Source organism: Astatotilapia calliptera, chromosome 15, assembly GCF_900246225.1.
Source record: "Astatotilapia calliptera chromosome 15, fAstCal1.2, whole genome shotgun sequence".
NCBI lineage: Eukaryota > Metazoa > Chordata > Actinopteri > Cichliformes > Cichlidae > Astatotilapia > Astatotilapia calliptera.
In genome coordinates, this window is record NC_039316.1 from 10,481,372 (window position 1) to 10,505,846 (window position 24,475).

The 24,475-nt window shown below is 41.3% G+C and overlaps 1 protein-coding gene, 14 non-coding genes and 1 pseudogene across 16 annotated transcripts; 1 reads left to right on the forward strand and 15 right to left on the reverse strand.

Annotated features, from left to right (window-relative positions):
• The first annotated feature begins 202 nt into the window (after nucleotides 1-202).
• Nucleotides 203-1,479, forward strand: gtf2h5 (general transcription factor IIH, polypeptide 5). Of its 2 annotated transcripts, none has more exons than XM_026193872.1 (3): nucleotides 203-343; nucleotides 656-742; nucleotides 835-1,479. In XM_026193872.1, the coding sequence occupies exons 2-3, from the start codon at nucleotides 708-710 to the stop codon at nucleotides 1,013-1,015; spliced, it is 216 nt and encodes a 71-aa protein (XP_026049657.1). In that variant the 5' UTR covers nucleotides 203-343; nucleotides 656-707; the 3' UTR covers nucleotides 1,016-1,479. The 2 variants fall into 2 exon arrangements, with proteins under 2 accessions (XP_026049657.1, XP_026049659.1); XM_026193874.1 differs by having other exon boundaries at nucleotides 205-288.
• Nucleotides 1,480-3,027: 1,548 nt separating this feature from the next.
• Nucleotides 3,028-3,218, reverse strand: LOC113007215 (U2 spliceosomal RNA). Its single transcript, XR_003269893.1, has one exon. It is a non-coding gene; the product is annotated as a U2 spliceosomal RNA (small nuclear RNA).
• A 645-nt stretch (nucleotides 3,219-3,863) lies between these two features.
• Nucleotides 3,864-3,946, reverse strand: trnal-uaa (transfer RNA leucine (anticodon UAA)). The gene has a single exon. It is a non-coding gene; the product is annotated as a tRNA-Leu (tRNA).
• Nucleotides 3,947-4,792: 846 nt separating this feature from the next.
• Nucleotides 4,793-4,983, reverse strand: LOC113007175 (U2 spliceosomal RNA). The gene has a single exon (XR_003269866.1). It is a non-coding gene; the product is annotated as a U2 spliceosomal RNA (small nuclear RNA).
• Nucleotides 4,984-5,620: 637 nt separating this feature from the next.
• trnal-uaa (transfer RNA leucine (anticodon UAA)) lies at nucleotides 5,621-5,703 on the reverse strand. The gene has a single exon. It is a non-coding gene; the product is annotated as a tRNA-Leu (tRNA).
• Nucleotides 5,704-6,549: 846 nt separating this feature from the next.
• LOC113007176 (U2 spliceosomal RNA) lies at nucleotides 6,550-6,740 on the reverse strand. Its single transcript, XR_003269867.1, has one exon. It is a non-coding gene; the product is annotated as a U2 spliceosomal RNA (small nuclear RNA).
• A 645-nt stretch (nucleotides 6,741-7,385) lies between these two features.
• trnal-uaa (transfer RNA leucine (anticodon UAA)) lies at nucleotides 7,386-7,468 on the reverse strand. The gene has a single exon. It is a non-coding gene; the product is annotated as a tRNA-Leu (tRNA).
• An 846-nt stretch (nucleotides 7,469-8,314) lies between these two features.
• Nucleotides 8,315-8,505, reverse strand: LOC113007178 (U2 spliceosomal RNA). The gene has a single exon (XR_003269868.1). It is a non-coding gene; the product is annotated as a U2 spliceosomal RNA (small nuclear RNA).
• A 636-nt stretch (nucleotides 8,506-9,141) lies between these two features.
• Nucleotides 9,142-9,224, reverse strand: trnal-uaa (transfer RNA leucine (anticodon UAA)). Its single transcript has one exon. It is a non-coding gene; the product is annotated as a tRNA-Leu (tRNA).
• Nucleotides 9,225-10,071: 847 nt separating this feature from the next.
• LOC113007181 (U2 spliceosomal RNA) lies at nucleotides 10,072-10,254 on the reverse strand. The gene has a single exon (XR_003269870.1). It is a non-coding gene; the product is annotated as a U2 spliceosomal RNA (small nuclear RNA).
• A 5,208-nt stretch (nucleotides 10,255-15,462) lies between these two features.
• LOC113007191 (U2 spliceosomal RNA) lies at nucleotides 15,463-15,653 on the reverse strand. Its single transcript, XR_003269875.1, has one exon. It is a non-coding gene; the product is annotated as a U2 spliceosomal RNA (small nuclear RNA).
• A 636-nt stretch (nucleotides 15,654-16,289) lies between these two features.
• On the reverse strand, nucleotides 16,290-16,372 carry trnal-uaa (transfer RNA leucine (anticodon UAA)). Its single transcript has one exon. It is a non-coding gene; the product is annotated as a tRNA-Leu (tRNA).
• An 847-nt stretch (nucleotides 16,373-17,219) lies between these two features.
• On the reverse strand, nucleotides 17,220-17,402 carry LOC113007182 (U2 spliceosomal RNA). Its single transcript, XR_003269871.1, has one exon. It is a non-coding gene; the product is annotated as a U2 spliceosomal RNA (small nuclear RNA).
• A 5,207-nt stretch (nucleotides 17,403-22,609) lies between these two features.
• LOC113007192 (U2 spliceosomal RNA) lies at nucleotides 22,610-22,800 on the reverse strand. Its single transcript, XR_003269876.1, has one exon. It is a non-coding gene; the product is annotated as a U2 spliceosomal RNA (small nuclear RNA).
• A 636-nt stretch (nucleotides 22,801-23,436) lies between these two features.
• trnal-uaa (transfer RNA leucine (anticodon UAA)) lies at nucleotides 23,437-23,519 on the reverse strand. The gene has a single exon. It is a non-coding gene; the product is annotated as a tRNA-Leu (tRNA).
• Nucleotides 23,520-24,369: 850 nt separating this feature from the next.
• LOC113007198 (uncharacterized) lies at nucleotides 24,370-24,467 on the reverse strand (annotated as a pseudogene).
• Nucleotides 24,468-24,475: the final 8 nt, after the last annotated feature.

Consider the following 24,475-nt stretch of genomic DNA (forward strand, 5'->3'; position numbering starts at 1 on the left):
TTGCATCAATGTCATGATGCAGTTTTTGTAATGGATTTTATGCACTTGGGTACGAATGTTGCATTATTTTTTTCATAATACTCACTCATCTATACACAGCGTAGTTTTTTAAACCCACGGTATTGATATGATACCTTTTACCAAGCACAGAAAAGCAGCACAGAAGCAGCAAAAACTTTTAAAACACGCTAACGCGATATTTGGACATCAGAAGATTGTCCCTTGGCGCACACCTTACATAACCCATCAATGCCTTGAAAACTTAACAGGAACAGCTGGAGATCTCGGGTAGATAAACGGCTGTTTGTTGCTTTATGTTAATCCTTCGCTTAACTGTAGACAGGTATGTACATGAAGTTTGCTCTTTTAGATATTTAAGATCGTGGTATGTAGCAGAACATGCCTGTGGCCATGCTATTTTGAGCTAATGGTAGCAGCAAAATGCTAACCGGTGCTAAAACAAAGAGCTAGCATACGCTGTACTGGAACGTTTACAAGTATTTTCTTTGTTGTAATGGTAATAAAAGTATTATTAAAATGTCCGAAAACATGTGACGCGTTTATCTGACTGTTTGGTGGCTTAATAATGGTTTAGCTGCCGTAAAGCTGCTTCTACCTGAGGCCTTCAGCTGTCGGTTTGTTTACTGTGCTGCAGGTGTTCAGCTCTTTAATCAGCTTCGACTGTCCATTTCTCTGCACCTGTCAATATGGTCAACGTGCACAAAGGTGTCCTTGTTGAATGGTAAGGTTGTAACTTTGCCAAGAAATATTTGTAGTTAGCTTCACAGAAATCTGTTTTTAAGTAGCCGAAACTTTAACTTTCTCTTCCTGCAGTGATCCTGCCATGAAACAATTTCTCCTGTACCTGGATGAAACGATGGCATTGGGAAAGAAATTCATCCTCAAGGATCTTGACGACACGCACGTGTTCATTCTTGCAGAGGTGGTTCAAACACTCCAGGAGAGAGTTGGAGAGTTGATGGACCAGAATTCATTCCCCATCACACAGAAATAAACGCAAACTGTCAGGAGAAGTGCTACTTTTTGGCCATGGACTGCTCATGATCTCTGGATAAATGTTTGCAGTGTTTTAACTGCAGACTACAGTGGATTACTGTGAAAATGCTCAAGGAGTTTAAATACATTTTAATAACAGGTTCCAGAATATGTTTTCTTTTTCTTTGCCTTCTTTAAATTGCAGATCAAAGCTACCGTGTTGGCAGCAGCATTTTTCCCCCCCTTATTAATAATTGATATGAAAGGAGCAAGGATCCGAAGTTAAATAAATTGACAGCTGCTTGCTGTTTAACAGTGACTTTGAGGGTTTTTTTTTTCCATATTTGGATTAAAGTTGGTCTAAAAATATTTAAAACTGTCTTCTGAAAATTTTGGGATGTTGTTTCTAATGTAAATCAAAATAATACAATTGTGTATTGAAGGTCATATAAGCCCTTTTAAAGCATTTTAAATTGAAAATAATTTGAGGGTAAATAGTCTCTTTTATCACTATGTGGCATCTTTATTTTTCTTTCTTTGTAATGTGACTGGATGAAGTAACTAGATTTATTTAGTATCATTAACGCAAGCTAAGTTTCTCTACATTAGTTATACATTGCACCCCGAAACATACAGAAAAAACCCTCTGATTGTGCACAGAGTGGGAAGCAGGAAAACTGTTTAAAAAGAACGTTGAGGAACCACTTCTGACTGAGTTTTAGGATTCGTCAAGCCAGCTAACAAAAACAAGCCCGGCTGAGTTCAAGCTGCTTTGTAAGAATTGATTTAGTCTTTTTCTGTTTAATTCCATACACACACATAATGAAATACCCAAATTCTTTGCAATGTTATGTTGAAAAGAGTGTAACTGCCTTTCAAAGAGGTGACCCCTCCCAATTTTAATGTATTCATTTTATTAACAGTGAGCTTCTTTTTATAGCCATTAATTTTAGTAATTAATCCAAAAGCTTGGAGTTTTTCCATTAACCATTTAACAATTTTCCCTTTGGGTTCAGCATCACAGCTTTTTTGTGGGAAAGATATTGCTCACATCAAATGCCTAAAAATCACATCTGTTGCTCTCATAGATTCCATCCAGTTTACCAGTCATGAGGCTCCAAATTATACCAGGAGTGGGGTTTGAACCCACGAGAGGATGCGCTCATTGGAGCGTAAGTCCAACGCCTTAACCACTCGGCATGCGTGTTCCTTTAGGAAACAGGAAGATTGGTAGGAGAAAGAAACGTATTAATCTTGTTTGTTAGGATCATAGCCATAAATGGAGGACTCTTATAAAGTCCATGGATTTTCATTCACACATATTACATGAGGTATCTACTCTTTACACACTAAGGATCCACACTACCAGGGCTACGGCACACAGCTGTTTTATAAATCATCAAAACCAATACTATCCTAAGATTTATTATATACAAAAATGATCTGTTCCAAAATGTTTTCATGTAATCCTGAAAACAGAAAAACAATCTTCTGCACTATTAACCATCCACAAATGGAAACAACAGACAATACAGGTGATTTTAGCTAAAAAGCCAAGAAAAAATTGTGTGGGTTTTTTTTTTTCAAACGATGTAATTTACAGCCACAGAGGACAGAAAGCTGCAGTATGTAGAGAAAGAGAAGAGTTAAACCTATAATCAACATGAGTCCTTGTAGATGGCAGCCTCCGGTTTTTAAAGACTTCTATTGGTCTCTAGTGGACAACAGAGGTAAGTGCAGGATTGGAGCCAGAATAGTGTAACTGCAGTTGAAAACGACATATTTTTTTGATTTCCCATAGAAAGTGTGTGTCCAGCCACGTGTCAGTCCAAGTGGCAGGATTTAGTAATTGTGGTAATAGTTAAATGTAAGTCATTCACAAATATTAAGTCGCAAGATTTCAGTCTGACTAAGCTTGGAAGATTACACGAAGACAATGTCCAGATATGCAGACGCACGCATATATCTAGCGTATAAGAAATTTCTTTGCACAAACTGTTGAGTCAAATGCCATTTGTTTTTCACAGCTTCAGGGGGTGCACCGTTCCTAGAAATACTGCAATACCAGGTCGATGCGTGGAGTGGACGGAGCAAGCCCCTATTCCATCTCCCTGCTCCAAAAATCAATTTAATATATGGTCCCCGGGTAGGGGACGTATCAGATATTAAACTGATAAGAACAGATACTACACTTGATCTTAGCCAAAAGGCCGAGAAGCGATACCCACATATCGCACGACAGAAACGACTCATTCTGCTTACTGCAACTCTAACTCATGGTTACAATGAAGAACACAGTCGCCTTCTAACAAATGGTAGAGGACAGGTCGATGTTTTACTGACGTTTTACCTCCGAAACATCACAATATAACTATGGTCGGCATGTTTCAGTTTTTAAACGGCGCCACATATATGACGACACTTTAGTTTCTGAAACGCCGGTCAGCGCATGCCGGTTAATGAGATTCAAAATCACGTGGTCGCCTGCAGTCCAATCAGCGGTCGTTGAGACGGAGCGTCTTCAATTCATTTTTATAACTTTCTTGGCGTTATAATTGTTTTCATAATATGATAATTACATACTGTTAAATTTTTAATGTTTCTCCTCCCGGTAACTGTAGTCCTGTTATGTCTGGGCTTTCCCTAATTGCACAAGCCAATGGTTCTACATATAACATGTACAGTAAGACTGAGAGGGGGCGACCTTGGCACAGACCTCTGTTTTGTCTTTCTTGTCTTACATCCCAGCTTTTATGGGGGTGACTGGGTGGGGGGATATTGCTCACAGCAAATTCCTAAAAACTCCTATTGATCATTGTTGCTCCCATAGATACATTTCAGTTTACCAGTCATGAGGCTCCAAATTATACCAGCAGTGGGGTTTGAACCCACGAGAGCATGCGCTCATTGGAGCTTAAGTCCAACGCCTTAACCACTCGGCCATCCTGGTGCATATATATTGTGCATGCGTGTTCCTTTAGGAAACAGGAAGATTGGTAGGAGAAAGAAACGTATTAATCTTGTTTGTTAGGATCATAGCCATAAATGGAGGACTCTTATAAAGTCCATGGATTTTCATTCACACATATTACATGAGGTATCTACTCTTTACACACTAAGGATCCACACTACCAGGGCTACGGCACACAGCTGTTTTATAAATCATCAAAACCAATACTATCCTAAGATTTATTATATACAAAAATGATCTGTTCCAAAATGTTTTCATGTAATCCTGAAAACAGAAAAACAATCTTCTGCACTATTAACCATCCACAAATGGAAACAACAGACAATACAGGTGATTTTAGCTAAAAAGCCAAGAAAAAATTGTGTGGTTTATTTTTTTCAAACGATGTAATTTACAGCCACAGAGGACAGAAAGCTGCAGTATGTAGAGAAAGAGAAGAGTTAAACCTATAATCAACATGAGTCCTTGTAGATGGCAGCCTCCGGTTTTTAAAGACTTCTATTGGTCTCTAGTGGACAACAGAGGTAACTGCAGGATTGGAGCCAGAATAGTGTAACTGCAGTTGAAAACGACATATTTTTTTGATTTCCCATAGAAAGTGTGTGTCCAGCCACGTGTCAGTCCAAGTGGCAGGATTTAGTAATTGTGGTAATAGTTAAATGTAAGTCATTCACAAATATTAAGTCGCAAGATTTCAGTCTGACTAACCTTGGAAGATTACACGAAGACAATGTCCAGATATGCAGACGCACGCATATATCTAGCGTATAAGAAATTTCTTTGCACAAACTGTTGAGTCAAATGCCATTTGTTTTTCACAGCTTGAGGGGGTGCACCGTTCCTAGAAATACTGCAATACCAGGTCGATGCGTGGAGTGGACGGAGCAAGCCCCTATTCCATGTCCCTGCTCCAAAAATCAATTTAATATATGGTCCCCGGGTAGGGGACGTATCAGATATTAAACTGATAAGAACAGATACTACACTTGATCTTAGCCAAAAGGCCGAGAAGCGATACCCACATATCGCACGACAGAAACGACTCATTCTGCTTACTGCAACTCTAACTCATGGTTACAATGAAGAACACAGTCGCCTTCTAACAAATGGTAGAGGACAGGTCGATGTTTTACTGACGTTTTACCTCCGAAACATCACAATATAACTATGGTCGGCATGTTTCAGTTTTTAAACGGCGCCACATATATGACGACACTTTAGTTTCTGAAACGCCGGTCAGCGCATGCCGGTTAATGAGATTCAAAATCACGTGGTCGCCTGCAGTCCAATCAGCGGTCGTTGAGACGGAGCGTCTTCAATTCATTTTTATAACTTTCTTGGCGTTATAATTGTTTTCATAATATGATAATTACATACTGTTAAATTTTTAATGTTTCTCCTCCCGGTAACTGTAGTCCTGTTATGTCTGGGCTTTCCCTAATTGCACAAGCCAACGGTTCTACATATAACATGTACAGTAAGACTGAGAGGGGGCGACCTTGGCACAGACCTCTCATTTGTCTTTCATCCCAGCTTTTTTGGGGGTGACTGGGTGGGGGGATATTGCTCACAGCAAATTCCTAAAAAACTCCTATTGATCATTGTTGCTCCCATAGATACATTTCAGTTTACCAGTCATGAGGCTCCAAATTATACCAGGAGTGGGGTTTGAACCCACGAGAGCATGCGCTCATTGGAGCTTAAGTCCAACGCCTTAACCACTCGGCCATCCTGGTGCATATATATTGTGCATGCGTGTTCCTTTAGGAAACAGGAAGATTGGTAGGAGAAAGAAACGTATTAATCTTGTTTGTTAGGATCATAGCCATAAATGGAGGACTCTTATAAAGTCCATGGATTTTCATTCACACATATTACATGAGGTATCTACTCTTTACACACTAAGGATCCACACTACCAGGGCTACGGCACACAGCTGTTTTATAAATCATCAAAACCAATACTATCCTAAGATTTATTATATACAAAAATGATCTGTTCCAAAATGTTTTCATGTAATCCTGAAAACAGAAAAACAATCTTCTGCACTATTAACCATCCACAAATGGAAACAACAGACAATACAGGTGATTTTAGCTAAAAAGCCAAGAAAAAATTGTGTGGTTTATTTTTTTCAAACGATGTAATTTACAGCCACAGAGGACAGAAAGCTGCAGTATGTAGAGAAAGAGAAGAGTTAAACCTATAATCAACATGAGTCCTTGTAGATGGCAGCCTCCGGTTTTTAAAGACTTCTATTGGTCTCTAGTGGACAACAGAGGTAACTGCAGGATTGGAGCCAGAATAGTGTAACTGCAGTTGAAAACGACATATTTTTTTGATTTCCCATAGAAAGTGTGTGTCCAGCCACGTGTCAGTCCAAGTGGCAGGATTTAGTAATTGTGGTAATAGTTAAATGTAAGTCATTCACAAATATTAAGTCGCAACAATTCAGTCTGACTAACCTTGGAAGATTACACGAAGACAATGTCCAGATATGCAGACGCACGCATATATCTAGCGTATAAGAAATTTCTTTGCACAAACTGTTGAGTCAAATGCCATTTGTTTTTCACAGCTTCAGGGGGTGCACCGTTCCTAGAAATACTGCAATACCAGGTCGATGCGTGGAGTGGACGGAGCAAGCCCCTATTCCATGTCCCTGCTCCAAAAATCAATTTAATATATGGTCCCCGGGTAGGGGACGTATCAGATATTAAACTGATAAGAACAGATACTACACTTGATCTTAGCCAAAAGGCCGAGAAGCGATACCCACATATCGCACGACAGAAACGACTCATTCTGCTTACTGCAACTCTAACTCATGGTTACAATGAAGAACACAGTCGCCTTCTAACAAATGGTAGAGGACAGGTCGATGTTTTACTGACGTTTTACCTCCGAAACATCACAATATAACTATGGTCGGCATGTTTCAGTTTTTAAACGGCGCCACATATATGACGACACTTTAGTTTCTGAAACGCCGGTCAGCGCATGCCGGTTAATGAGATTCAAAATCACGTGGTCGCCTGCAGTCCAATCAGCGGTCGTTGAGACGGAGCGTCTTCAATTCATTTTTATAACTTTCTTGGCGTTATAATTGTTTTCATAATATGATAATTACATACTGTTAAATTTTTAATGTTTCTCCTCCCGGTAACTGTAGTCCTGTTATGTCTGGGCTTTCCCTAATTGCACAAGCCAATGGTTCTACATATAACATGTACAGTAAGACTGAGAGGGGGCGACCTTGGCACAGACCTCTGTTTTGTCTTTCTTGTCTTACATCCCAGCTTTTATGGGGGTGACTGGGTGGGGGGATATTGCTCACAGCAAATTCCTAAAAACTCCTATTGATCATTGTTGCTCCCATAGATACATTTCAGTTTACCAGTCATGAGGCTCCAAATTATACCAGCAGTGGGGTTTGAACCCACGAGAGCATGCGCTCATTGGAGCTTAAGTCCAACGCCTTAACCACTCGGCCATCCTGGTGCATATATATTGTGCATGCGTGTTCCTTTAGGAAACAGGAAGATTGGTAGGAGAAAGAAACGTATTAATCTTGTTTGTTAGGATCATAGCCATAAATGGAGGACTCTTATAAAGTCCATGGATTTTCATTCACACATATTACATGAGGTATCTACTCTTTACACACTAAGGATCCACACTACCAGGGCTACGGCACACAGCTGTTTTATAAATCATCAAAACCAATACTATCCTAAGATTTATTATATACAAAAATGATCTGTTCCAAAATGTTTTCATGTAATCCTGAAAACAGAAAAACAATCTTCTGCACTATTAACCATCCACAAATGGAAACAACAGACAATACAGGTGATTTTAGCTAAAAAGCCAAGAAAAAATTGTGTGGTTTATTTTTTTCAAACGATGTAATTTACAGCCACAGAGGACAGAAAGCTGCAGTATGTAGAGAAAGAGAAGAGTTAAACCTATAATCAACATGAGTCCTTGTAGATGGCAGCCTCCGGTTTTTAAAGACTTCTATTGGTCTCTAGTGGACAACAGAGGTAACTGCAGGATTGGAGCCAGAATAGTGTAACTGCAGTTGAAAACGACATATTTTTTTGATTTCCCATAGAAAGTGTGTGTCCAGCCACGTGTCAGTCCAAGTGGCAGGATTTAGTAATTGTGGTAATAGTTAAATGTAAGTCATTCACAAATATTAAGTCGCAAGATTTCAGTCTGACTAACCTTGGAAGATTACACGAAGACAATGTCCAGATATGCAGACGCACGCATATATCTAGCGTATAAGAAATTTCTTTGCACAAACTGTTGAGTCAAATGCCATTTGTTTTTCACAGCTTGAGGGGGTGCACCGTTCCTAGAAATACTGCAATACCAGGTCGATGCGTGGAGTGGACGGAGCAAGCCCCTATTCCATGTCCCTGCTCCAAAAATCAATTTAATATATGGTCCCCGGGTAGGGGACGTATCAGATATTAAACTGATAAGAACAGATACTACACTTGATCTTAGCCAAAAGGCCGAGAAGCGATACCCACATATCGCACGACAGAAACGACTCATTCTGCTTACTGCAACTCTAACTCATGGTTACAATGAAGAACACAGTCGCCTTCTAACAAATGGTAGAGGACAGGTCGATGTTTTACTGACGTTTTACCTCCGAAACATCACAATATAACTATGGTCGGCATGTTTCAGTTTTTAAACGGCGCCACATATATGACGACACTTTAGTTTCTGAAACGCCGGTCAGCGCATGCCGGTTAATGAGATTCAAAATCACGTGGTCGCCTGCAGTCCAATCAGCGGTCGTTGAGACGGAGCGTCTTCAATTCATTTTTATAACTTTCTTGGCGTTATAATTGTTTTCATAATATGATAATTACATACTGTTAAATTTTTAATGTTTCTCCTCCCGGTAACTGTATTCCTGTTATGTCTGGGCTTTCCCTAATTGCACAAGCCAACGGTTCTACATATAACATGTACAGTAAGACTGAGAGGGGGCGACCTTGGCACAGACCTCTCATATGTCTTTCATCCCAGCTTTTTTGGGGGTGACTGGGTGGGGGGATATTGCTCACAGCAAATTCCTAAAAACTCCTATTGATCATTGTTGCTCCCATAGATACATTTCAGTTTACCAGTCATGAGGCTCCAAATTATACCAGCAGTGGGGTTTGAACCCACGAGAGCATGCGCTCATTGGAGCTTAAGTCCAACGCCTTAACCACTCGGCCATCCTGGTGCATATATATTGTGCATGCGTGTTCCTTTAGGAAACAGGAAGATTGGTAGGAGAAAGAAACGTATTAATCTTGTTTGTTAGGATCATAGCCATAAATGGAGGACTCTTATAAAGTCCATGGATTTTCATTCACACATATTACATGAGGTATCTACTCTTTACACACTAAGGATCCACACTACCAGGGCTACGGCACACAGCTGTTTTATAAATCATCAAAACCAATACTATCCTAAGATTTATTATATGCAAAAATGATCTGTTCCAAAATGTTTTCATGTAATCCTGAAAACAGAAAAACAATCTTCTGCACTATTAACCATCCACAAATGGAAACAACAGACAATACAGGTGATTTTAGCTAAAAAGCCAAGAAAAAATTGTGTGGTGTTTTTTTTTCCAAACGATGTAATTTACAGCCACAGAGGACAGAAAGCTGCAGTATGTAGAGAAAGAGAAGAGTTAAACCTATAATCAACATGAGTCCTTGTAGATGGCAGCCTCCGGTTTTTAAAGACTTCTATTGGTCTCTAGTGGACAACAGAGGTAACTGCAGGATTGGAGCCAGAATAGTGTAACTGCAGTTGAAAACGACATATTTTTTTGATTTCCCATAGAAAGTGTGTGTCCAGCCACGTGTCAGTCCAAGTGGCAGGATTTAGTAATTGTGGTAATAGTTAAATGTAAGTCATTCACAAATATTAAGTCGCAAGATTTCAGTCTGACTAACCTTGGAAGATTACACGAAGACAATGTCCAGATATGCAGACGCACGCATATATCTAGCGTATAAGAAATTTCTTTGCACAAACTGTTGAGTCAAATGCCATTTGTTTTTCACAGCTTCAGGGGGTGCACCGTTCCTAGAAATACTGCAATACCAGGTCGATGCGTGGAGTGGACGGAGCAAGCCCCTATTCCATCTCCCTGCTCCAAAAATCAATTTAATATATGGTCCCCGGGTAGGGGACGTATCAGATATTAAACTGATAAGAACAGATTTTTTTCTTTTGGAAAAATTTTTATTGATACTCAGACATATAACAACATCATCATCATCTCATTTATTTTCATAAGCCCACCCCATTTAAAAGGATTACTTCTTTATTATCTCCCATCCCCTTTTAAAATACAACAGGAAAACAAATATTTAAATGTTTTTTCCTTTTTTTTTTTTTTTTTTTTTTTTTTTTTTTTCCATAGAGAATTTAAATTATTTAAAAAAAACCATCCCATCCCTTCACAAGCTTCCGGTGCTCAGAGGGGACTCTCCCCAACTTGCTCCTTCCACACCGACCTCTCCCGGAGAGCCAGGCTGTTGCTGCTTAGACCTTTCTATGTGCGAACCCGGCTCCTCCATCCGAATGGGCACAGAGGCGATTCTTCTTTGCGGCTGCTCTCTCAACTTAGTATTTCTGGCACAGATCTCTTTTACTGTTGCTGTTGCCATTCGGAGAGCAGCCACGGGGGGGATCTGCGTGTGCTTGCTCACCAACAAGTTTCTGGAGGTCCAAATGGCGTCTTTTATAGCAGCAAGGGCGAGCCACTGCTTTTCAAAGCCTTTTCTTTGCGTTTTCACTCCTTGGCTCACCCCATAGAGGATTAGGTTTGCTGTCAGGACCTCCCTTGCTGGTAAGTACGGGAAATTTAAGGAGCCGGCCATGTCCCACAGGTCTATAGCAGCACTGCACTCCCAGAGTAGGTGCCTCACCGTCTCAGGCGCGCCACAACCCGGTCGGGGACACATTTCTGTTGTCGACATTCCTCTGGAGTGCATGACAGCCCTGACTGGGAGAATCTCATGAGCCACCATCCAGGACACATCCTGGAGCCTGTTAGAAAGGACGGGATGGTTTGTCAGACGCCACACTTCTATGGCCTCTCCAATAGGGAGGCCTCTGACTGGGACCACCTCTCCCCTCTCCTGCACAACTGAAATGAGAGAATGATGTTTTGTTAAAATGTCCAAACTCTGATCTTCCAATTTAAAGGAGGTTAAAAAGGATTTCAGCTCTACATAGGCTTCAGGAACATCAAAGGAGACGGGGACTCTAAGATCTACTGGCAGGATTTTCTTTTGTCTTAGGTAGCTACCTAACCAAAATCTAACCCATGCCTGTGTCAGAGGATTACTATTAGGACTCGTAGCCTGTCTCATATGGCTACTTGTATAGAGGCTTCCCATGAATAAATACAGATCTGGGACTCCTTTGCCACCATCTTCCTTTAATTTCTTCATTATCCCTCTTTTAAGTCTCTCCCATTTGGAGTCCCATAGAAAGTAAAAGATGGCTCGTTCTAGTTTTAACAATACGTCCTTTGGTGGCAAAAGGACTGCGCTGACTAAAAGAAGCAAGGGTAAAATCACTGCCTTAATTACTAAAACCTTCCCTCCAAGAGTCAGCTTTCTCAGTCTCCATAGGCCTAATCGTTGATTCACTTTTCCTATCATTCCCGGCCAATTTGCCTTTCCTCCACCATCCTTATCAAATCTAACCCCTAAAATTTTTTGGTCGGTTTGTGTCACATTTATTCCAAGTCCAGTCAATTCTATAGTCTCCCATGGCCCGTAGAATTGTACCCGAGTCTTGCCCCTGTTGAGTCTAGAGGCCGAAGCCCTTCCGAACCAGTCTGTAACTTCAAAAGTCCTTCTCATCGAGGATATGTCTGTACACAGGATGCTAATATCATCCATGTACAGTACACACTTTGCCACCTGCCCCCCACTCCCAGGTATGTTCATCCCGTTTATACTCTTATCTTTCCTCAAAATTTGTGCCAGGGGTTCAATACAAATAACATATAAAAGAGCGGACAGGGGACATCCCTGTCGTAAACCACAGTTCACCTGAACTGCATTCGTCAGGGTCCCATTCATGACAAATCTGCTCTTTATATCTGTGTACAACAACTTTACCCAGGATATAAGCCTTTCTGGGAAACCCATCTTCTGCAAAACTTTAAAAAGGTACCGGTGAGATATTCTATCGAAGGCTTTTTCAAAGTCTAAATTCAAAACAATCAGTCGCTTGTTTCTCTTTCGAGCAAAACAAATCGTGTCTCTAATCAACACCAGACTATCCGTGATCTTCCTGCCCTTTACAGTACATGCTTGGTCTTGGTGGATTATCTGGTCCAAAACCGGTCTTGTCCTTTCTGCTAGAAGCTTGCTGAATAATTTACAGTCACAGTTTAAAAGCGTAATCGGTCTCCAATTTTCCAAGAGAGTTTTATCCTTCCCTTTATGAATGAGTGTGACTAAACCCATTCTAAAACTTTCAGGCAGCTTATCTAATTCACTAAAATCTGTAAAAATTGAAAGTAAATCAGTAGCTAAAATATCCCAAAATGTCAGATAAAACTCAATCGGCAGGCCATCTAAACCAGGGGATTTTCCAGTTTTAAAACTCTTAAGACACTGACCTAACTCGGCTGTAGTAAAAGGTTGACTTAACATATCACTAGACTCAACAATCTTATCAATATATTCCAGGGTTTGCTCAATGACTCTTTCCTCCACATTTTTCTCCCCATACAGGTTTTCATAATAATCTTCAATCACTTTTATTATACCTTCAGTACTCACTACTTTTTCTCCAGCTCTGTTTCTTAGCTGAGAGACAGAGCCAGGTTTGTTCATAATTTTTTTGAAAAAGTATCTCGTACATTTTTCTCCCTCCTCTCTCGCTCTCTCTCTACTCCTTAGTATGACTCCCATACTTTTATCATTTGCTATTTTCTGCATTTCTTTTTTAACCTCTCTAATTTCTTCGTAGAAGTGTAAACCCCACCTATTTAAGAGATGGTACCTCTGTAACCTTTTCTGTAGTCCTCTCATACACCTGTCTTTTGCGGCCTTCTTTCTCTTTCCTGCTTGTTTAAAAAAGGACCGAGTCCTACACTTCACCATTTCCCACCATGAGACACGTGTTGCATAGAAATCCTGGAGAGTCTGCCATTCAGTATACCTCTCCTTATACTGTCTGAGCAGATCCTGATCCTCCAGTAGGGAGCAGTTTAACCTCCACACTCCCCTCCCCATTGTTATATCTAGTTCAAGGGAAATTTTAACAGTTAACATCAGATGGTCAGAAAAAAAGACGGGCATCAAAGTGGCCTCTACTGGTGAAAAGTCTCTAACAAAGATATAATCAATTCTAGAGGCCCTGTCACCATTTCCACTATACCAAGTAAAACCCTCCTCCATTGGATGAACCGTTGGAAAACAATCTATCAATTTAAAGTCTCTGACTAAACCTTGTAGTAAAAGTGACGTCTTATCAATCTTCACATCTTGTGTGGCTCTTTTTCTATCTTTCCTGTTTAAAATACAGTTAAAATCCCCTCCAAACACTAAAGGCGCTTTTCCCAACAAGTGGGGTTGCAAAGCCTCTAAAAGATCATATCTTTCGTGTTTGTCATTTGGGCCATAAATGTTCAAGAGCTTAAATTCCTTTTCCATATAAATAAGGTTAACAACAAGTGCTCTTCCATCACTTACTACAGTACTTCCCTTCACCGACACCAGAGGGTTTTTCACCAATATGGCTACTCCATCATTTTTATTTTCATTTGATCCACTCCAGATGGACATTTGTGGCCACATATCCTGCCACTGACCATATGCTTTTAGGAAAGGTATAGCACATTCCTGTATTAAAATAACATCTGATGTTACACTATTCAAGAAGGATAGAACACTTTGGGCTCTTACTTTAGACCTAACACTCCTGACATTTATGGATGAGAAGGTCAGAGCCATGAAGATTAATACAGAACACAAGCTAGTCATTATGAAACTAAGGAAAGATTGTTCTCTTCAAAGGCTCAACCCAAACTTTGGGGGGGCATACCATCAATTTATTTCTTGTGAGTGTAACTCTTCCTTCACCTCTCCGGGTTCCGAAGGGGGGACCGCCACTCTATTCCCTTTTCGTACTCTAGGTGACGGCCTTTGTCGCAGAGCTGCATTTACCATCCGCTCCTTTGGCATTGACTGCAGAACTATGTTAAGGAAGGAAACCTCATTTGGTGAGTCAGAGGGGAAGACCCTGGAGTCCTCCCCTGAGGAACTCCCTGAAGGTGTTTCATGCCTCCCTCTCTTTCCTGAAACAATTGTCCCAGAAGACAGTTCTGCTGCAGTCCTCTTTGCCACCTGTGAATCAGGAAGGCCAGGGGGGGCAGGGGGGGGCTGCCCTTGAGCATTTTCACTTTCACCACTTACTCCTTTCTGAACTCCACTCTCCTCCTGCCCTCTCTCCCCCTCCTCTGAGGGTTCTGGTTGGGCAGGTCTTCCATGCTCCTCCCCTTTTCCCTCCTCCTCCTGTTCCTCCCCTCCGTCTTCAGGTGCTGGGAACTGATTTAAAATATCTGTCCCAGCTGCATCAATCAAGACATCCTCGTTTACCATTGCAATCAGGTTTCCCTCATTAATCTGGTTTCCTTTTTTAAGTTTATTTGCAAAGGACCGCGGACAGTCCCTAAAGAGGTGACCTTCCCCTCCACACAAGTTACACTTACGGTCATTTTTACAATCAGCATACGTATGCCCTTTCTCTTTACATTTCCCACAGATGATTTCCTCGCATGCCTCTATCAAATGCCCATGCTCCCCACACCTCCGGCAGAGCTTTGGTTGGCCCTGGTAATGGATATAGCCTCTATTATCTCCCAAAACTATCATGGACGGGAGATGTTTTAAACCCCGGAACCCTTGGGGATCTTCCCATTGCTGTATTGGTACTTTCCATACACAATTCCATATTCCATCCACATCTCTCACCTTCCTCGGCTGACCCTTCACCGTACAATATCTCCCCAACCACACACAAATGTCTTGGGCATTCACCGTTTCATTAAACATTTTAACTATTACTGTTTTCATAGTATTGTCTGTCAGTTTCTCCACATTGAAAATTTCAAATTGTGGTCTCAAATTTTCGAATCTTCTCCAAAACTCTTCCAACAATTCGCTTGAGCTGAAACTTACATCAAAACCCCTGTTAAAAGGGAGGGTCAAAATGCAATTCAAGTCATTTGGTGAAAATCCCAACACCTGTTGAATCAATTTCCTGGAGAAATCCAGCCTGGACATCTTTGGCACTTCTCCAACATTCTCAATTAAACTGAAGCGCACACAGAGGTGCCTCCGCATACTGGCATACCCAGCCATTGCGGAGGCACCAAAGGTTTAGAAAAAAAACACCTGCTACAAACACACAACAGAAGATTAAAAAGGAAACGTTTTCAATACAAACAAATAATTTCTATAAAAAACCACGTACCTTTGCGCTGCAATAAATAACCAAGGTTTCACCGCCCAGACACCCAAAGGAGAGGATCGCAGTCCTAGCCTAAGACCGAGAATCAAGTGCGAACTGATAAGAACAGCTACTACACTTGATCTTAGCCAAAAGGCCGAGAAGCGATACCCACATATCGCACGACAGAAACGACTCATTCTGCTTACTGCAACTCTAACTCATGGTTACAATGAAGAACACAGTCGCCTTCTAACAAATGGTAGAGGACAGGTCGATGTTTTACTGACGTTTTACCTCCGAAACATCACAATATAACTATGGTCGGCATGTTTCAGTTTTTAAACGGCGCCACATATATGACGACACTTTAGTTTCTGAAACGCCGGTCAGCGCATGCCGGTTAATGAGATTCAAAATCACGTGGTCGCCTGCAGTCCAATCAGCGGTCGTTGAGACGGAGCGTCTTCAATTCATTTTTATAACTTTCTTGGCGTTATAATTGTTTTCATAATATGATAATTACATACTGTTAAATTTTTAATGTTTCTCCTCCCGGTAACTGTAGTCCTGTTATGTCTGGGCTTTCCCTAATTGCACAAGCCAACGGTTCTACATATAACATGTACAGTAAGACTGAGAGGGGGCGACCTTGGCACAGACCTCTCATATGTCTTTCATCCCAGCTTTTTTGGGGGTGACTGGGTGGGGGGATATTGCTCACAGCAAATTCCTAAAAACTCCTATTGATCATTGTTGCTCCCATAGATACATTTCAGTTTACCAGTCATGAGGCTCCAAATTATACCAGCAGTGGGGTTTGAACCCACGAGAGCATGCGCTCATTGGAGCTTAAGTCCAACGCCTTAACCACTCGGCCATCCTGGTGCATATATATTGTGCATGCGTGTTCCTTTAGGAAACAGGAAGATTGGTAGGAGAAAGAAACGTATTAATCTTGTTTGTTAGGATCATAGCCATAAATGGAGGACTCTTATAAAGTCCATGGATTTTCATTCACACATATTACATGAGGTATCTACTCTTTACACACTAAGGATCCACACTACCAGGGCTACGGCACACAGCTGTTTTATAAATCATCAAAACCAATACTATCCTAAGATTTATTATATGCAAAAATGATCTGTTCCAAAATGTTTTCATGTAATCCTGAAAACAGAAAAACAATCTTCTGCACTATTAACCATCCACAAATGGAAACAACAGACAATACAGGTGATTTTAGCTAAAAAGCCAAGAAAAAATTGTGTGGTGTTTTTTTTTCCAAACGATGTAATTTACAGCCACAGAGGACAGAAAGCTGCAGTATGTAGAGAAAGAGAAGAGTTAAACCTATAATCAACATGAGTCCTTGTAGATGGCAGCCTCCGGTTTTTAAAGACTTCTATTGGTCTCTAGTGGACAACAGAGGTAACTGCAGGATTGGAGCCAGAATAGTGTAACTGCAGTTGAAAACGACATATTTTTTTGATTTCCCATAGAAAGTGTGTGTCCAGCCACGTGTCAGTCCAAGTGGCAGGATTTAGTAATTGTGGTAATAGTTAAATGTAAGTCATTCACAAATATTAAGTCGCAAGATTTCAGTCTGACTAACCTTGGAAGATTACACGAAGACAATGTCCAGATATGCAGACGCACGCATATATCTAGCGTATAAGAAATTTCTTTGCACAAACTGTTGAGTCAAATGCCATTTGTTTTTCACAGCTTCAGGGGGTGCACCGTTCCTAGAAATACTGCAATACCAGGTCGATGCGTGGAGTGGACGGAGCAAGCCCCTATTCCATCTCCCTGCTCCAAAAATCAATTTAATATATGGTCCCCGGGTAGGGGACGTATCAGATATTAAACTGATAAGAACAGATTTTTTTCTTTTGGAAAAATTTTTATTGATACTCAGACATATAACAACATCATCATCATCTCATTTATTTTCATAAGCCCACCCCATTTAAAAGGATTACTTCTTTATTATCTCCCATCCCCTTTTAAAATACAACAGGAAAACAAATATTTAAATGTTTTTTCCTTTTTTTTTTTTTTTTTTTTTTTTTTTTTTTTCCATAGAGAATTTAAATTATTTAAAAAAAACCATCCCATCCCTTCACAAGCTTCCGGTGCTCAGAGGGGACTCTCCCCAACTTGCTCCTTCCACACCGACCTCTCCCGGAGAGCCAGGCTGTTGCTGCTTAGACCTTTCTATGTGCGAACCCGGCTCCTCCATCCGAATGGGCACAGAGGCGATTCTTCTTTGCGGCTGCTCTCTCAACTTAGTATTTCTGGCACAGATCTCTTTTACTGTTGCTGTTGCCATTCGGAGAGCAGCCACGGGGGGGATCTGCGTGTGCTTGCTCACCAACAAGTTTCTGGAGGTCCAAATGGCGTCTTTTATAGCAGCAAGGGCGAGCCACTGCTTTTCAAAGCCTTTTCTTTGCGTTTTCACTCCTTGGCTCACCCCATAGAGGATTAGGTTTGCTGTCAGGACCTCCCTTGCTGGTAAGTACGGGAAATTTAAGGAGCCGGCCATGTCCCACAGGTCTATAGCAGCACTGCACTCCCAGAGTAGGTGCCTCACCGTCTCAGGCGCGCCACAACCCGGTCGGGGACACATTTCTGTTGTCGACATTCCTCTGGAGTGCATGACAGCCCTGACTGGGAGAATCTCATGAGCCACCATCCAGGACACATCCTGGAGCCTGTTAGAAAGGACGGGATGGTTTGTCAGACGCCACACTTCTATGGCCTCTCCAATAGGGAGGCCTCTGACTGGGACCACCTCTCCCCTCTCCTGCACAACTGAAATGAGAGAATGATGTTTTGTTAAAATGTCCAAACTCTGATCTTCCAATTTAAAGGAGGTTAAAAAGGATTTCAGCTCTACATAGGCTTCAGGAACATCAAAGGAGACGGGGACTCTAAGATCTACTGGCAGGATTTTCTTTTGTCTTAGGTAGCTACCTAACCAAAATCTAACCCATGCCTGTGTCAGAGGATTACTATTAGGACTCGTAGCCTGTCTCATATGGCTACTTGTATAGAGGCTTCCCATGAATAAATACAGATCTGGGACTCCTTTGCCACCATCTTCCTTTAATTTCTTCATTATCCCTCTTTTAAGTCTCTCCCATTTGGAGTCCCATAGAAAGTAAAAGATGGCTCGTTCTAGTTTTAACAATACGTCCTTTGGTGGCAAAAGGACTGCGCTGACTAAAAGAAGCAAGGGTAAAATCACTGCCTTAATTACTAAAACCTTCCCTCCAAGAGTCAGCTTTCTCAGTCTCCATAGGCCTAATCGTTGATTCACTTTTCCTATCATTCCCGGCCAATTTGCCTTTCCTCCACCATCCTTATCAAATCTAACCCCTAAAATTTTTTGGTCGGTTTGTGTCACATTTATTCCAAGTCCAGTCAATTCTATAGTCTCCCATGGCCCGTAGAATTGTACCCGAGTCTTGCCCCTGTTGAGTCTAGAGGCCGAAGCCCTTCCGAACCAGTCTGTAACTTCAAAAGTCCTTCTCATCGAGGATATGTCTGTACACAGGATGCTAATATCATCCATGTACAGTACACACTTTGCCACCTGCCCCCCACTCCCAGGTATGTTCATCCCGTTTATACTCTTATCTTTCCTCAAAATTTGTGCCAGGGGTTCAATACAAATAACATATAAAAGAGCGGACAGGGGACATCCCTGTCGTAAACCACAGTTCACCTGAACTGCATTCGTCAGGGTCCCATTCATGACAAATCTGCTCTTTATATCTGTGTACAACAACTTTACCCAGGATATAAGCCTTTCTGGGAAACCCATCTTCTGCAAAACTTTAAAAAGGTACCGGTGAGATATTCTATCGAAGGCTTTTTCAAAGTCTAAATTCAAAACAATCAGTCGCTTGTTTCTCTTTCGAGCAAAACAAATCGTGTCTCTAATCAACACCAGACTATCCGTGATCTTCCTGCCCTTTACAGTACATGCTTGGTCTTGGTGGATTATCTGGTCCAAAACCGGTCTTGTCCTTTCTGCTAGAAGCTTGCTGAATAATTTACAGTCACAGTTTAAAAGCGTAATCGGTCTCCAATTTTCCAAGAGAGTTTTATCCTTCCCTTTATGAATGAGTGTGACTAAACCCATTCTAAAACTTTCAGGCAGCTTATCTAATTCACTAAAATCTGTAAAAATTGAAAGTAAATCAGTAGCTAAAATATCCCAAAATGTCAGATAAAACTCAATCGGCAGGCCATCTAAACCAGGGGATTTTCCAGTTTTAAAACTCTTAAGACACTGACCTAACTCGGCTGTAGTAAAAGGTTGACTTAACATATCACTAGACTCAACAATCTTATCAATATATTCCAGGGTTTGCTCAATGACTCTTTCCTCCACATTTTTCTCCCCATACAGGTTTTCATAATAATCTTCAATCACTTTTATTATACCTTCAGTACTCACTACTTTTTCTCCAGCTCTGTTTCTTAGCTGAGAGACAGAGCCAGGTTTGTTCATAATTTTTTTGAAAAAGTATCTCGTACATTTTTCTCCCTCCTCTCTCGCTCTCTCTCTACTCCTTAGTATGACTCCCATACTTTTATCATTTGCTATTTTCTGCATTTCTTTTTTAACCTCTCTAATTTCTTCGTAGAAGTGTAAACCCCACCTATTTAAGAGATGGTACCTCTGTAACCTTTTCTGTAGTCCTCTCATACACCTGTCTTTTGCGGCCTTCTTTCTCTTTCCTGCTTGTTTAAAAAAGGACCGAGTCCTACACTTCACCATTTCCCACCATGAGACACGTGTTGCATAGAAATCCTGGAGAGTCTGCCATTCAGTATACCTCTCCTTATACTGTCTGAGCAGATCCTGATCCTCCAGTAGGGAGCAGTTTAACCTCCACACTCCCCTCCCCATTGTTATATCTAGTTCAAGGGAAATTTTAACAGTTAACATCAGATGGTCAGAAAAAAAGACGGGCATCAAAGTGGCCTCTACTGGTGAAAAGTCTCTAACAAAGATATAATCAATTCTAGAGGCCCTGTCACCATTTCCACTATACCAAGTAAAACCCTCCTCCATTGGATGAACCGTTGGAAAACAATCTATCAATTTAAAGTCTCTGACTAAACCTTGTAGTAAAAGTGACGTCTTATCAATCTTCACATCTTGTGTGGCTCTTTTTCTATCTTTCCTGTTTAAAATACAGTTAAAATCCCCTCCAAACACTAAAGGCGCTTTTCCCAACAAGTGGGGTTGCAAAGCCTCTAAAAGATCATATCTTTCGTGTTTGTCATTTGGGCCATAAATGTTCAAGAGCTTAAATTCCTTTTCCATATAAATAAGGTTAACAACAAGTGCTCTTCCATCACTTACTACAGTACTTCCCTTCACCGACACCAGAGGGTTTTTCACCAATATGGCTACTCCATCATTTTTATTTTCATTTGATCCACTCCAGATGGACATTTGTGGCCACATATCCTGCCACTGACCATATGCTTTTAGGAAAGGTATAGCACATTCCTGTATTAAAATAACATCTGATGTTACACTATTCAAGAAGGATAGAACACTTTGGGCTCTTACTTTAGACCTAACACTCCTGACATTTATGGATGAGAAGGTCAGAGCCATGAAGATTAATACAGAACACAAGCTAGTCATTATGAAACTAAGGAAAGATTGTTCTCTTCAAAGGCTCAACCCAAACTTTGGGGGGGCATACCATCAATTTATTTCTTGTGAGTGTAACTCTTCCTTCACCTCTCCGGGTTCCGAAGGGGGGACCGCCACTCTATTCCCTTTTCGTACTCTAGGTGACGGCCTTTGTCGCAGAGCTGCATTTACCATCCGCTCCTTTGGCATTGACTGCAGAACTATGTTAAGGAAGGAAACCTCATTTGGTGAGTCAGAGGGGAAGACCCTGGAGTCCTCCCCTGAGGAACTCCCTGAAGGTGTTTCATGCCTCCCTCTCTTTCCTGAAACAATTGTCCCAGAAGACAGTTCTGCTGCAGTCCTCTTTGCCACCTGTGAATCAGGAAGGCCAGGGGGGGCAGGGGGGGCTGCCCTTGAGCATTTTCACTTTCACCACTTACTCCTTTCTGAACTCCACTCTCCTCCTGCCCTCTCTCCCCCTCCTCTGAGGGTTCTGGTTGGGCAGGTCTTCCATGCTCCTCCCCTTTTCCCTCCTCCTCCTGTTCCTCCCCTCCGTCTTCAGGTGCTGGGAACTGATTTAAAATATCTGTCCCAGCTGCATCAATCAAGACATCCTCGTTTACCATTGCAATCAGGTTTCCCTCATTAATCTGGTTTCCTTTTTTAAGTTTATTTGCAAAGGACCGCGGACAGTCCCTAAAGAGGTGACCTTCCCCTCCACACAAGTTACACTTACGGTCATTTTTACAATCAGCATACGTATGCCCTTTCTCTTTACATTTCCCACAGATGATTTCCTCGCATGCCTCTATCAAATGCCCATGCTCCCCACACCTCCGGCAGAGCTTTGGTTGGCCCTGGTAATGGATATAGCCTCTATTATCTCCCAAAACTATCATGGACGGGAGATGTTTTAAACCCCGGAACCCTTGGGGATCTTCCCATTGCTGTATTGGTACTTTCCATACACAATTCCATATTCCATCCACATCTCTCACCTTCCTCGGCTGACCCTTCACCGTACAATATCTCCCCAACCACACACAAATGTCTTGGGCATTCACCGTTTCATTAAACATTTTAACTATTACTGTTTTCATAGTATTGTCTGTCAGTTTCTCCACATTGAAAATTTCAAATTGTGGTCTCAAATTTTCGAATCTTCTCCAAAACTCTTCCAACAATTCGCTTGAGCTGAAACTTACATCAAAACCCCTGTTAAAAGGGAGGGTCAAAATGCAATTCAAGTCATTTGGTGAAAATCCCAACACCTGTTGAATCAATTTCCTGGAGAAATCCAGCCTGGACATCTTTGGCACTTCTCCAACATTCTCAATTAAACTGAAGCGCACACAGAGGTGCCTCCGCATACTGGCATACCCAGCCATTGCGGAGGCACCAAAGGTTTAGAAAAAAAACACCTGCTACAAACACACAACAGAAGATTAAAAAGGAAACGTTTTCAATACAAACAAATAATTTCTATAAAAAACCACGTACCTTTGCGCTGCAATAAATAACCAAGGTTTCACCGCCCAGACACCCAAAGGAGAGGATCGCAGTCCTAGCCTAAGACCGAGAATCAAGTGCGAACTGATAAGAACAGCTACTACACTTGATCTTAGCCAAAAGGCCGAGAAGCGATACCCACATATCGCACGACAGAAACGACTCATTCTGCTTACTGCAACTCTAACTCATGGTTACAATGAAGAACACAGTCGCCTTCTAACAAATGGTAGAGGACAGGTCGATGTTTTACTGACGTTTTACCTCCGAAACATCACAATATAACTATGGTCGGCATGTTTCAGTTTTTAAACGGCGCCACATATATGACGACACTTTAGTTTCTGAAACGCCGGTCAGCGCATGCCGGTTAATGAGATTCAAAATCACGTGGTCGCCTGCAGTCCAATCAGCGGTCGTTGAGACGGAGCGTCTTCAATTCATTTTTATAACTTTCTTGGCGTTATAATTGTTTTCATAATATGATAATTACATACTGTTAAATTTTAATGTTTCTCCTCCCGGTAACTGTAGTCCTGTTATGTCTGGGCTTTCCCTAATTGCACAAGCCAACGGTTCTACATATAACATGTACAGTAAGACTGAGAGGGGGCGACCTTGGCACAGACCTCTCATTTGTCTTTCATCCCAGCTTTTTTGGGGGTGACTGGGTGGGGGGATATTGCTCACAGCAAATTCCTAAAAAACTCCTATTGATCATTGTTGCTCCCATAGATACATTTCAGTTTACCAGTCATGAGGCTCCAAATTATACCAGGAGTGGGGTTTGAACCCACGAGAGGATGCGCTCATTGGAGCTTAAGTCCAACGCCTTAACCACTCGGCCATCCTGGTGCATATATATTGTGCATGCGTGTTCCTTTAGGAAACAGGAAGATTGGTAGGAGAAAGAAACGTATTAATCTTGTTTGTTAGGATCATAGCCATAAATGGAGGACTCTTATAAAGTCCATGGATTTCATTCACACATATTACATGAGGTATCTACTCTTTACACACTAAGGATCCACACTACCAGGGCTACGGCACACAGCTGTTTTATAAATCATCAAAACCAATACTATCCTAAGATTTATTATATACAAAAATGATCTGTTCCAAATGTTTTCATGTAATCCTGAAAACAGAAAACAATCTTCTGCACTATTAACCATCCACAAATGGAAACAACAGACAATACAGGTGATTTTAGCTAAAAAGCCAAGAAAAAATTGTGTGGTTTATTTTTTTCAAACGATGTAATTTACAGCCACAGAGGACAGAAAGCTGCAGTATGTAGAGAAAGAGAAGAGTTAAACCTATAATCAACATGAGTCCTTGTAGATGGCAGCCTCCGGTTTTTAAAGACTTCTATTGGTCTCTAGTGGACAACAGAGGTAACTGCAGGATTGGAGCCAGAATAGTGTAACTGCAGTTGAAAACGACATATTTTTTTGATTTCCCATAGAAAGTGTGTGTCCAGCCACGTGTCAGTCCAAGTGGCAGGATTTAGTAATTGTGGTAATAGTTAAATGTAAGTCATTCACAAATATTAAGTCGCAACAATTCAGTCTGACTAACCTTGGAAGATTACACGAAGACAATGTCCAGATATGCAGACGCACGCATATATCTAGCGTATAAGAAATTTCTTTGCACAAACTGTTGAGTCAAATGCCATTTGTTTTTCACAGCTTCAGGGGGTGCACCGTTCCTAGAAATACTGCAATACCAGGTCGATGCGTGGAGTGGACGGAGCAAGCCCCTATTCCATGTCCCTGCTCCAAAAATCAATTTAATATATGGTCCCC

Coding starts and splice junctions, on each gene's coding strand:
- gtf2h5 (XM_026193872.1), top strand. CDS start 708: ATGGTCAACGTGCACAAAGGTGTCCTTGTTGAATG. Junction 743..834: donor AAAGGTGTCCTTGTTGAATG/GTAAGGTTGTAA, acceptor CTCTTCCTGCAG/TGATCCTGCCATGAAACAAT.